Source organism: Panthera tigris, chromosome B4 (genome assembly GCF_018350195.1).
Source record: "Panthera tigris isolate Pti1 chromosome B4, P.tigris_Pti1_mat1.1, whole genome shotgun sequence".
NCBI classification, from domain to species: Eukaryota; Metazoa; Chordata; class Mammalia; order Carnivora; family Felidae; genus Panthera; species Panthera tigris.
In genome coordinates, this window is record NC_056666.1 from 39389944 (window position 1) to 39403061 (window position 13118).

Below are 13118 nucleotides of genomic sequence, written 5' to 3' on the forward strand. Positions count from 1 at the left end.
TAGTTTGCTAATGATGAGAAATAAACCTGAGTGACCCCACTGCACAGACCTTGCAAGTGCCTTTTAAACCAGCAGAGATTACAAGGGTTCAAGCTCTTCCCACTTTCCCTGGAAAACTATAATTATCAAGGTTACCTTATACGCTATCAGGAAAATATTCCATTCCCTCATGCGTCATCCATACCCTTTGGTGGAGTCAAGGATGTTACAAGGCACAGAAACACTCCATATTTTATTTATAGAACACTGGAATCGATTTTGGAGACATTTCTTCCAGAATGGCACTCCGGAAGAAACTGAAATGTAAAACTTTTGACTGGTATCTGAAAAATGTTTATCCAAACCTGAAGCCAATTCACAACATTGTGGGCTATGGAAGAGTATGTATTATGAAATTGCATTTCAAATGTTAAATATTTGACTGTAAGAGACAATAAGACCTGAACTGCATGACTGCCCAGAAGAGGGTTTCCAAAATCCATCCTACCCAGGATGGATTTCTACCCCTAATTTCTTTCTTGGCATTTTGCCCTTGAGCTGTTTCAGTTTCTTTTCATCTTTTGCTCCCCAGATCCCATCTTTTTTCCATGTCTTTGTCTCTGGTTTCTTATTTTGCAAACTGCAGCCCTAGATCTGCCCCTTTCAGTTTCTCAGCCAACCAGAATGTCTGGCCTGGCTCCCCTTCTCTATATGTGCTCTGACAGTCTGAAGGGTGGGTGTTCTCAGGAAGGGGCACCACAGTAGTGCCTCATTCTAGCATTTGTCTAGTGCATAGAAAATGGCTCCCAAGATCACAACCTCCTGCTCCTTTTTGGCTGGTAATTTCTGGCACCCTTGGAGTAGTGGGGAAAATACAGGGCCAGGGGAGGCTTGAGGGCCCTCCTTGTCTACCTCTTTCCAATGGTGTTTTTGTGTGTTTTGCCCTTTCAGATGAAAAACACATTGGATGAAAATATCTGCCTAGATCAGGGACTTGTTTCAGCCAACACCTCCATCATGTATTACTGTCATGAATACAGTACACAGGTATTTTCCACAATTTCCCCTGCCCCGGCAGGGTGAGTCTGTTGTAGCTCAGCCCCTGGCAACCTTTGCCAGAATTGGACTTGGTGTTAGATGATGGAAAGGCAGGATCTGAGTATCCTGGGTGATGGGTAAGAGTGAAATCCAAGCCTGTTCTTATAACTAAGCACTTCCAAGTCCATTCAAAAGGTCATAGCTAGACAGTTCCACTTCAGGTGTAGGGAGGATAGGTACAAAACCTATGCTCTGTCACATTCATTCTCAATGGTAATATTTTCATTGACAGTAACCTCCAGTCCCTTCCTATTCCTGTCTCCTCACTGCCTCCACCATCCTCCCACTGCTCTCAGGATGCCCTGGGAGGTAGGCAGGTGATGTTACCTGTGACTTCTTCTGTAGAGAAGGAAATGGGCTAGAGAAGAGAGAGGCTAAATGGAAGTTACTCCATAGAATAGAAGAGATCTGACACCAAATGGAAGTTGCATCCAGGGGAATTTTCCTCCTAAGAATATTCACATCTCTCTTGTTACTGGCATGTTCCCCTCGCAAGAAACTTTTGGTGGTATGCAGGATAGATAGCATTTCCACTTGACAAATGAAAACACTGAAACACAAATACAACCCATTTGTCCAAGCTCACTGAGCAAGACAGTATTAGATTAAGAATTGGAAAGGGTTCTTGACAAGCCCAGTCCATAGCTGGGGTTTATGATGACAGCTTCTGAAGTTCAGGGGTTTGTGTGTGTGTGTGTGTGTGTGTGTGTGTGTGAAAGATAATCTCCCTTATCCATGCAAGTCATGATTATTTTGGAGCACTTGTATGGAAGCAGGAAGGCTAGTGCCCTCTTCTCATGCCTGTTTTTCTTCCTAGAATCAATTGGGGGTTGGGGAGAAAGAGGCAGAAGTGACTCCTTTTTACCTAGGAAACTTCAGTTCTCCCCCATGGTGACTGAGTGTCTTCACTCAAGAGCAGTCTTCATGCCCTCTATAAAGTCAAGGCTCTCCCCACTGACTATATCCATGGCAGCTTTCTGTGCTCTCTTTTAGAATGTCTACTATCACCTAACTGGGGAGTTCTATGTGGGACCACTGATTGAAGAGGCAGATCCTGATGATCACTGCCTGACAGACCCTGTCAATGGGGAGAAGCCCACTTTAAAGCCATGTTCCAAAGCAGCCCAAAACAGACTGCACATATATTGGGATTTTAAGCTGGTGAGTCACATTTTTTAAAGGATATGCATCTTGAAATCTAGTCTGAGAAGTTCATATTTGATTTGATAGTGTTTTGGAAAGATTGACTTTGCGGAAGTGTATGGGGAAAAGACTGGAAATGGAGCTGGGCATGGAATGCTGAGTCTGTTGGCAAAGGTGGGTGGGTAAAGGAAGCAATATTGGAATCTGTCATAGCTTAAGAGTTAGGAGCTTGGGTTCAGTCCTAGTTCAGTCACCATTAGCAAGTTTCTTGCCCTCTCTGAGACTTGGTTTCCTCATTTATAACATGGAGATCACAATATCTACTTTAGGAAACTATTGGGAAGATTAATTGAGATTGTGTAAAGAATTTAGCATGGTGCCTGCACATAGAAAGTATTCAATAAATATTAGCCATTATGATTAGTTTTATTATTAATGATAATCAGACAATCCGGAGCACTGGGCTGAAATATGATAGGGACTAGTGTAAAAGCCCTGATTTAACTTCAATATCAATTGACCAAGAACAGGGTAGAGAGAATCTGGCAGAATTCACAAGACAATGACATAGGGATTTGACTGACTACAATCTACATAAGAATTTACTGTGTGATGGGGCTGCATTAAGCTACCTTGGCAGAGATGTGATGTCCTGATGAAGAGAGTCAATGTCCTGTATGTGATGGTATCTTTGAGCATTTTGATACTATATTAGCTTCAGGGACTACATTTTAACAGATATGGATCAATCTAACTAATTTATTCCTAACTTAAAGCTAATAACTCCTTTGAGAATTCTTGAGAATCTCCTTTCCAGAAAGACATATATATGCACATATGTGCACAATTTTGCTTACAATTTCAGAAAATTTTGGGATCCTATATTAAGTCTTTTTGAATTAGGCAATATCAGTGAGAAGGAGGAGGAGGGTAAGTCATCTTCTTGCTCTATACTTCCTGCCCTAAATGGAGCTACATGTAATTCTAGGAAAGGCTATGCTCCCTCTCATCTCCTAGATGTTTGTTTACCTGTTGTTCCCTCTCCTCCTACCTCTGCACTGGGCCAACTACAAAGTGTTCCTTGGCCTTAGACATTGTTTTCTTTGAGAAGCCATCTGTGACTCCATAGGACAAGGATGAGTGAATCTTCTATGGGCTCTCAGGGTCCCTCTTACATATTTTATCTCAATATCACTTCTAAGTGCCTCCTCACTTGCTTCTTTTCATCACTAGACTGTGAGCTGGAGGGGAGAGCCTGGGTATTGTTGTTGTTGTTTTCTCTCTGGCATCTAGCACAGTGCCTGGAACATAGTAGGCACTCAATAAATAATTGTAGAGGAAATGAAAGATTGGCAAATCTGGAGGTACTAGCGTGAAGATGTGAGCCTAGAGAATTAGAGAAGAGTGATTAGACTTGTTCAGTGTCTATAGGAGGGCAGAACTGAGACCAGTGATTATAGATCAATGAGTCAGAGTTCAGCTTAATGTAAGGGCAGGGGAAGGCTTTCTAACAGCCTGACAGCTTAAGCTATCCTACAGAATAATGGGCTACCTAGCAAGCTGGTGAGCTTTCTGTCAATGGAAGTCACCAAGCAGAGCATGTTTGACAGGGAGACTCTGTCAATAGAATGCTAAATGTGAGCTTTTGATGTCCTTAACAGTATCTTTTGTGTGCAGAAAATATTATTACAGGTTTGCTTTGGTTTAAAATTAAATTTATTTAAGTTATAAATTAAACTAGTTTTTCTTCAAGCTTTTATATTCAGCTTAGAAATCTTATTATTTTATTTAGAAACCTAGCAGGTTTTAGCAATCACATCCCCCTGCCCCCATTTCTAATCTGCATGACTTTTATTTGTTTTTCTTGCCATATTACATTAGCTAGAATTTCTAGTACAGTAAAACCTTGGTTTGTGAGCGTAATTCATTCCAGAAACATGCTTGTAATCCAAAACACTTGTATATCAAAGTGAATTTCTCCATAAGAAATAATGGAAACTCAGATGATTCATTCCAGAACCCTGAAATATTCATATAAAAATGATCATAATACTGTAATGCAATACAAAATAATAAAGACAATATAAAATATAAAGAAAAATAAACAAATTAACCTGAATTTACCTTTGAAAACCTTTGTGGCTGGTGAGGGAGACAAGAAAGGAGAGTTATTATGTAGGATGATTTTCACTGTCACTAACAGAATCACTGTTATCTATTGGCTCAATGGAATCTTTTTCTGCATGGGGGCCATTGTAGACACTTGCACGGATGTTGACTACGGTATGGTATTAATAAATTCTTGTTGTAAACTGCATTTAATGTACCTGGCAATAAGGCAGCAGAGGAAAGGGTCTATATCTGCAGGGAGCCTGACCTACAATGAAGCAAAGTATTCCTAAGCTTACTCTTGTATGGAAAAGCAAAAGACTGTCTACAGGTGCTTTGAAATGACAAAAAATAACACTAGTGCCAGTTGTGGGCATCTTCCAACATTCTGAAAAATCACTGATTTCTGCCAAACACCACAGTCTGAGACTGAGCATCCGAGCATGGGAGACAATCACCCATGATCCTGCAGAGGGAGAGGGAGAGAGAGAGAGAGAGAGAGAGAGAGAGAAGAACCATTGGCTCAGTCGTGATCATGTGACATTCAATCTCACGTACTACTCATATTGCAAGACATAGCTTGTTTATAAAGTTGAAATTTATTAGAAATGTTTGCTTGTCTTTCAGAACACTGGCAGAACAAGTTACTTGCAATCCAAGGTTTTACTGTACTATGTTGAATAAGAATGGTGAGAATGGATGTCCTCACCTTGTCCCAAATGCAGGAAGAAAGCATTGACCCTTTCAACATTATGTATACATTAGCTATAGATTTTTTTGTAGATGCTCCTTATCAAATTGAAGTAATTTACCTGAATTTCTAACTTGCTAAGAAATATTTTTATTAGGAATGTGAGTTGGATTTTGTCAAATGCTTTTCCTGTGTCAGTTGATATGATTATTTTTTTTGTTCTTTAGCTTGTTGACATGATGGATTACACTGATTAATTTTCTAATGTTGGGGCAGCCTTGTGTGCCAGGAATAAATCACATTTACTCATGGTGTACACCTCTTCTCATAATTTATTGGATTTGGTTTGCTTGTATGTTGTTGATTTTTGTGTCTAAGTTCATTAGAGGTAAGGATCTGCAATTTTTTTTCTCTCTTTTTGGTACTGTCCTTGTTTTTAGTATCAAGGTAATACTGCCCTCATAAAGTGAGCAAGGAGGTGTTTCCTGTTTCTAATTGATAAAATTTGTCCTGTTAAAAATTTCGGAATAGACCAGTTTCTGAAAGAGGCATTTCCGGAAGAGATTTTCTGTAAGAGATTATCTTAAATTGGTGTTAATTCTTCTTTAAATTCTTGGTATAATTCTCTAGTGGAACCATATGGGCCTGGAGGTTTCTTTTCCAGGGGCTTTCAAACCATGAAATTAAAAACATTTAAAACTCTTTTGGCCTCATGGGTACCCCACAAGTTCCCACCTGTGTTCAAAACTATCAGTACAATCCCTTAAGCCTGGAGTCTAGTGAGCCTGGTTTCCACTTTGGAGCACCCAAGCATGGACACCTTGCTCCATGCACACTGCCTCCACTCAGACCTGCCAGCCTTCTAGGCCTATGTGTACAGACGATGTGGCAGCTCAGCAGGCCATCTTTCTGGAGCTCGGAATGAAAATTTTTAATGGTACGGGGCTATTCAGATGATTTTTTTGTGTGTGTGTGGATTGAGTTGTGACGGTTTATCGTTTTTGAGGAATTGGCCCATTTCTTCAAATTTATGAGTATAAAGGTACTTACAATAATTAATTAATACGAGTGACATTATATTAGTTTTAGATGTACAACATAATATATCCAATTTATGTATATATTGCAAAGTGATCACCACAATAAGTCTAGTCAACATCCATCACCTTTAGCAACTTTAAAGGGATTTTACAATTTAATAAATTCCCTTAAACATTACATACTATATTCATAAGTTTAATACATTAAATTTTCTTTCTTAAGAATGTCAATTATCTGTCTTTAATTAATTTAATTAATTTTAATTGATTTTTAATTTTTAAAATTAATTTAATGATTATTAAATTTTATTATGTGTTTTAAAAGTATTTGTAACTTGGTAAAATTTCACAAATTTAATTATTCAATTACACATTTTAAAATTGGTATCACAGCGTTAATCTGTAAGACAATTTTTTTAAACATAGCACGTACTTAAAAATAGTAAATATATATAGAATCTTTAACAAATACTATGTGTTTGATTCCTTCAACATCTCTACCTGATCCTAAATCTCTGGGGGAATTAAACATACTACTTATGCTAAAGAAACAATTATGACATCCCGAAAATTTTGAGGGTTGCCTTTCCAAGAGAATTTTGGAAGACTACTTTCTCAGCTGGCTGCAGTAGAATATAGATGAGAATCGAATATGCTAATAGAATATATATTCTGGCTGGGTGTGAGTCTGGAGCTGCAGGACATGTAGGGGAATTGTGCCAACCACTCCGATGTCCAAATTTGGTCCCGTTTTATGATCATTGTGTTAAGAAGTCTGGAAGTTGAGGAGGGAGGTGATCATGTAGCTCATGGTGTATTACCCAAGTCAATTCATTCTATCCAAGCCTTTCTTATCCACTTTATCTTTTAGGACCACAGTTCTTTCAGGTAAGAAAATGATATTTGATGGAATGTTGGGGCCCTTTTGTGTTCTATTTACTTTGTATGCACAACTTACACTTTCATTCTATTAAAAAGCTACCAAAGATATTTTCCAGAATTAAGAGGAAGATAAGACTAAATAATTCTTTTGTTTTCTTTCAATTTCATGATTCATGTTTTGAGTCAACCAGAGGTATTACCTCTGAAGACCATAAAAGGGATGGCATAACTGAGAAGGGACCCAATTTGAAGAAATAAGGTCTTTTTGAGACCTCTGGACTGTGAGATGAGGAGCAGAGGGTTGAGAGTAGAGATGAAGCTGAAATAAGGGAGAGTTTTGGTGAAAGTCTTCATTCAGATGTTTTCTAGATGGAATTACACAAGGAAGGCTCTGAGAGAGGCAATGAAAATAGGAAGCCACTGGTAGGTAGTCAGGGTTGGAGAAATAAAAAGGAAGAGATATTTGTGGGAATGCAGTCATGCTGGTGGCCATGGTTGCAGAAGGCAGTTTAGTTCTCTACAGGAAGAGCCCTGACATTAATCAGAACCCTCAAACTAATGATACCCCATTTTAAGGTGCTCGTTTTCTTGTAAGACAATATTTTAAAGGCTAACATAGAATGTAGGTCAAAATTAATATGGAAAATACCTTAATACTTATCATAACAAAATATTAGGAAAAATTAAATGTCCAACAGTAAGGGAGGTTTTTGTTCATCCCTTGAACTGAATATTATATAGCCACTCAAATTATATCCTCAAAAAGTATATTTTCAAAAATTAATGAAATTGTAAAATGCACATGGTATTAAATCATGATATTAAATTTAAAAAGTAGTATATACAAACTACATATACATTATCCTATTATGAGTGCTTCTAATTTTTAAAATATGTTTTCCAAATTAAAAGAAAGAGCACATATTCCTTCTGTGAAAGTGGAAAATAGAAACAAAAATTGTTTCAAAACTGGCAGGCAACACCTCCCCAATAAAAAACAAACCAAAAATATATAAGATCCAGATGAACACAATGTAAAGGAAACCAGAGAAGAGTCTGAAGAGGATGCAAAGAATACTTCCAAAGGTCATGTCACATGGAAGTGGAGAGAAAATGGAAAAAAAAAATCAGTGACTTTATCTAAAAAATCACAATAAATTATAATACCCAAGATTTCTGGAGTACATATAATGTACCAGGCACTGTCTAACTGATATAAATCTTACAAGAGGACTATTATCATTAGCTGTGCTTTACTTATGAAGTAACTAAACCACAAAGAAGTCAACTAATATTACCAAGGTCACACAGCAGATTAAATGTCCAGATTCAAACACAGAATCTCATCCACTGTTTGTTATTGCCTCATTTCTTGGGAAGTTTGATTCTGAAAGTGAGAAAAACACTGAATTTTGGTTAAAAAGGATGGCAGAGTTAAGGGTTCTTTTCCCCCCTCTAATACTGGAACATTTGGGTATATTTAAAGTCAGTAGGAAAGGAATCTGTCCAGAGGGAGAAATCAAAGAACAATGTTAAACAAGAAGAGTGTTTCTCTGGCATCCAGGATAGCTGGACTCACAGGATAGGAGCTGTTGGCTATAGAGACAGAGGCATGACAGCTCCTTCAAGACCACCCAGGAGCAGTGTCCTGAGGGACACTCTTGACATTGGGGCGGGGGGGCTAGACTGACTGGAAGTGCGGTTCTCCACAAAGTGGGGGAAAAAAAGGCATTTAGTGAAAGTGAGCATCAAGGGTTGGGGACCAGGGATAGAGTGCTGAGGAGGTCTGGAAGAGTAACCCTAGGAGTAAGCCAAGTTTTAAGCCAGACCACTGTAGGCTCATCTGTGGGCCAGGCCTGCTTGATCAGCAGACCTCTCCTCAGTTATCCTGTGGGCTGTAAGCGGGGCCGAATGGAAAGGAGCAGTGGAGGTGACAGGAGGAGTTCAAGAATCAGGGGAGCCTGAATGACTGCACACACTGGGGAGGTGCACCTGGGTATGTGTGACCAAGACAGGCAAGTTTAGGGGAGCAGGGTTATTGGGGCCAGTTTGTGATGGGAAAAGATGAGAAGGAGCAGGGTTTGGACACATTGCTGCAGCCCTGCTTGGTGGTAGGTTCCAAAGTGAGACAGTTAGACCAGGGTTGAACTCTCACTAGACATTCAGATGGAGGCTATTAACTGGGGATTACAGCAGAGGGCAGGGTGGATAAAGGAAAAACAACTTCACCAAGGCACTGAAATAGATTCTGTGAGTGATTCCTGCAAAGAGGTGGAGAGGGGTGTGGAGAGTGGGAGGGCTGGGAGAAGAGGACAAGATCAGGACAGATGGCACAATGTCAGTTGTTGAGCCATATACACAAGGGGGAAAGAGCTCAGGGGGCTGGGGGTGGCACACAGGGACAAAGAGAAGGATGACTCTTCCTCCACTTCCCCCATTGGAATGGGAAGAGTCAGAGATGTACCAACATTTATTGCACATCTTTCATGTCAGATACAGGATGCTCAATAAATATTAACCAATTAATTTTATTCAATTAATATTAGTTTTAACTCTAATATTAAAATAAACCCATTTTATAGATGAAGAAATTGAGACTTAGGCTGGGTATTTGCCTGAGACCCTTTGCTGTATGTGGTGGAATAGAGATTTAATCCAGACTCGTTGGCTTTTAATCCTGTAACATTCCCAGTAGTAAACCTTGGTGAAACCCCAAGGTCAGATTGGGTAGGAACTGCCCCCACAGTGGTGGAGAAAACAAGCTAAGATTCCTGAATGTACTTTCTGCTTGTCTGGCCATGGAGCCTCACTGAGGAGGGAGGGAGAATCCTAATGGGTTTCATGGGCTCAGGGGTGAAGATGTGAAAAGAAAGGTCAAGTAGAGAAGGGCTCTGGCTCTCCAAGATGTGTCATATCTTGCCAGTCACACTGCCCTGATGCTTCAACCTTAAAAGAGGTGGATGATAACAGCGACCCAGGGTAGACTTGCTTCCTCCTATATCTGTGGTTAGTCTGCCTTGGTGCTAGTAGAGAGCACTGGGTGGTCTAACGCTACTCTTTGCTTCATTTCTCTTCTGGAGGACTTGCAGAGGACTGAGGGATGCTTCAAGCACATCGCTGAGCACAGCAGGAAGAGTAGGAACAGACGAGATGAAGGCATTTCAACACCTTGACTCTGTCTCTTCTTCCATCCAGGGAAGAGCTGTCATGAACAGAGCCACCAAGTGATGTCTGGAGATGAAGAAAGACAGTTCAGGCATCTATGTGCCTGTGCTCCAGACCTGCACCACACAAGTGTGGACAATACAGTATACTGTGTGAAACTGGGGGTCAAACTAACGTCCGGGGATCCTCAGCCTGGATTCAGAATACCAGTTCTTGCCACTGGAATGGCTTCTACTCCTAATGCTGCTCAAAGCGGCATTAGTGGGGAGAATGAGAAGTGGAAAATATGTGTGTGTTTATTATGACTTCAGCCTGCAACACACAGGATGTGGGGAGATGAGGTCCATGCATGTGTCGGGATGTCCAGGCTGAAGCTTCTCCCCCAGGTCCTCTTGGAAATTCATGATATAGATCAAATGCCATTCTTGGAAACTCCTTGAAATAAGCATCATCATCTGGCTGCTATGTGGGGACAGAACTAGGCGGGTGGAAGTCTATCGTTGACTTCTGCCAACACTGTTTAGTCTTCATTCCTGACAACTACTATTGCCATCTGCCCCACACATCCTCCCCCGACCCATCTGCTCAGAGACTCCCCAGGCAGCCTGGGGGCTGCTCCACAGGAGAGGCTGGGTCATCATGAGGCTGGCAGCATGACAGTTCAGGTGGCACCAATTTTCTGAAGGTGTGTTGCCACTGCTGTTCCCCTTTCCTGAACTGTCCTGAAAGATGCAGCAAGTAGACAGGTAGTCTTAAAAAATTCCTCCATCATCCCCCCACAGCAGTTTTACTTGGATTGCCCAATCTCTCCCATACCAAACAGATTCCAGAGGCTGAGGGTAGGAGAGAATGCACCTCTACTAATCCCAGCTCTACAGAGTGCACAGAGAATGGTAGAAAAGTCCAAGTCCATTTGAGTCTTTAAGTAGCCTGTAACACTTCCTAGACTTGATGCCTATTTCCTTTTATTTTCCCTAAAAGTTATGGAGGAATTGAGGCTTGAAACAGAGGGGCATCGCCTACTGGGACACAAAGAAGGGATTGTAGGCAAAAACTTAAAACCAAGGGTCCTTACTGCTGTCTGGTGGACAAATCCTTTCCCCTAATTGGTGAATTGGGAAGATAAGTCTAGGAATGGAAATTTTGGCAAGGTCCTGGTAGTTGGAGGGAGTGGGCATCATGGTGGGAGAGGAGGTAGGATATGATGTGTGTATTATGGGCTCACTTTTGAAGGATGTGCAAACTGGTCCCTTCCTTGAGAGAGTCACCTTTTCCTTTTAGTCTTATATAGTTACTTGGGTATGATTCCGGGAATAATTAGTCTTCCTTTAGGCATTAGGCAGACAAGACACTGATAATTTAGTACAGAATTAAATCAGCTGAAATTTTGTTAAAGTAAGCTTTTAGAAGTGTATAAGTCATAAGCATACAGCTTGATAAAATTTTCACAGTGACCAAATCCATATCAAGAACCAAAACATTACCACAGATAGGATTTCATGATGAAAAAATTAAGGAACAGGATAAATGTTAAGCAAATGTATAACTCTTAGTTTCTTCATAGCAAATTGAAGGGAAAATGCAATTTATAGCAAAGTTTTTTTTTTAAGATTTATTTATTTTTAGAAGAGTGCAAGTGGGGGAGGGGCAGAGAGAGGGGGACAGAAGATCCAAAGTTGGCTCTTCACTGACAGGCTGACAGCAGCAAGCCTGATGTAGGGCTCAAACTCACAAACTGCAAGACTGTGACCTGAACCAAAGTTGGAGGCTCAACTGACTCAGCCACCTAGGTGCCCCACAAAGTTTTTTTAAAATCTTGTGTCCAATGGAAAGATTTTCTAGGGTTTGAATATCTGCTATAGCCTATAGTTTTGGTAACTATTACTAAGCTTAATATCTCTTATTTATTAAACAACTTTTAGATATCCATAATAGCAAGTAACAAATATAATTAATTTTAGAAATACAGAATAACTTACACTTTGGAGAATTTATGAAAATTCCTGTGAGTTAGATTTTTTCCCTAAATCCCCAAAGTAATGTCTGTTGAGAAATTGTTGAGAATACTACCCTAACTTTGCTGAAACCTACTTGGTGGTCTCCCTCAATTTACTGCTCTGTGTTCTCCATTAAATGATCAACCAAAGGGGCTTCTTTCAGGTTTTTTAAATAACAATTTTGTACTTCTTCTATTTTTTTTTTTGCCAATTTTTTTAACCACTTAATTGAGGTATAATTGAAATGTAAAACGTATACATATTTAATATGTGCAACTCAATGAGTTTGGGGATAAATATACCCCCATGAAACCATCATTGCTATCAAGGCATAGACATATTCATTACTTCCCAAAGTTTCCTCTTGCCCCTTTTATTATTGTTATTATTATTAATATAACTACTACTGATATTTGTGGTAAGTATACCATGTTGGAAGATTTTTAAGTATATAACATAGTATTGTTAGCTATAGGCACCATGCTGTATTGCCCCAGAACTTATTCATCTTGCATAACTAAAACTTTATATCCATTGACCACCATCTCCCCATTTCCCCCTCCCTGACCATTCTACTCTCTGCTTCCATGAGTCTATTTTTAGGTTCCACATATAAGATCACATTTGTCTTTTTGTGTCTGGCTTATTTCCCTTAGAATAATGTCTTCCAGGTCCATCCATGTTGTTGAAAATTTGCCAAGTGTTTTTAAGTGTCTTCCACGAAATCAAGTTTCCCAGGAGTCTTTTCTTCTCATGTCTGTGTGCACATGTGCTGTGTGGTTGGCTGCAAAATCTCAGCTTCAGCTGGAACTCTTGACTCCTGAATTGCCCAACAAGGCTTAGGGAACAGGGGACATAGATTAAGGGGGCAGAAAAGCATTGGTTCAATGGCAACAAGGGTGGTGACTGCAGAGCCAGTTTGGGTGATGAAGGATGCTGCGGGAATGTTGTGGCTGGAGATGTGCTTGTGTGGGTACCAACAGTGGTACCTGCATGTCTTAGGACGGGGTCAGC

At 40.0% G+C, this 13118-nt stretch overlaps 1 protein-coding gene across 1 annotated transcript in view; it reads left to right on the forward strand.

The window, feature by feature from the left end:
- Nucleotides 1–10281, forward strand: part of GALNT8 (polypeptide N-acetylgalactosaminyltransferase 8) — a 47801-nt gene extending 37520 nt beyond the window's left edge. Inside the window, 4 exon segments of the mRNA XM_007089693.2 lie at nt 243–380; nt 931–1026; nt 2071–2238; nt 10138–10281. Coding sequence (XP_007089755.2) covers nt 243–380; nt 931–1026; nt 2071–2238; nt 10138–10281 — 546 coding nt within the window.
- The last annotated feature ends 2837 nt before the right edge of the window (nt 10282–13118 follow it).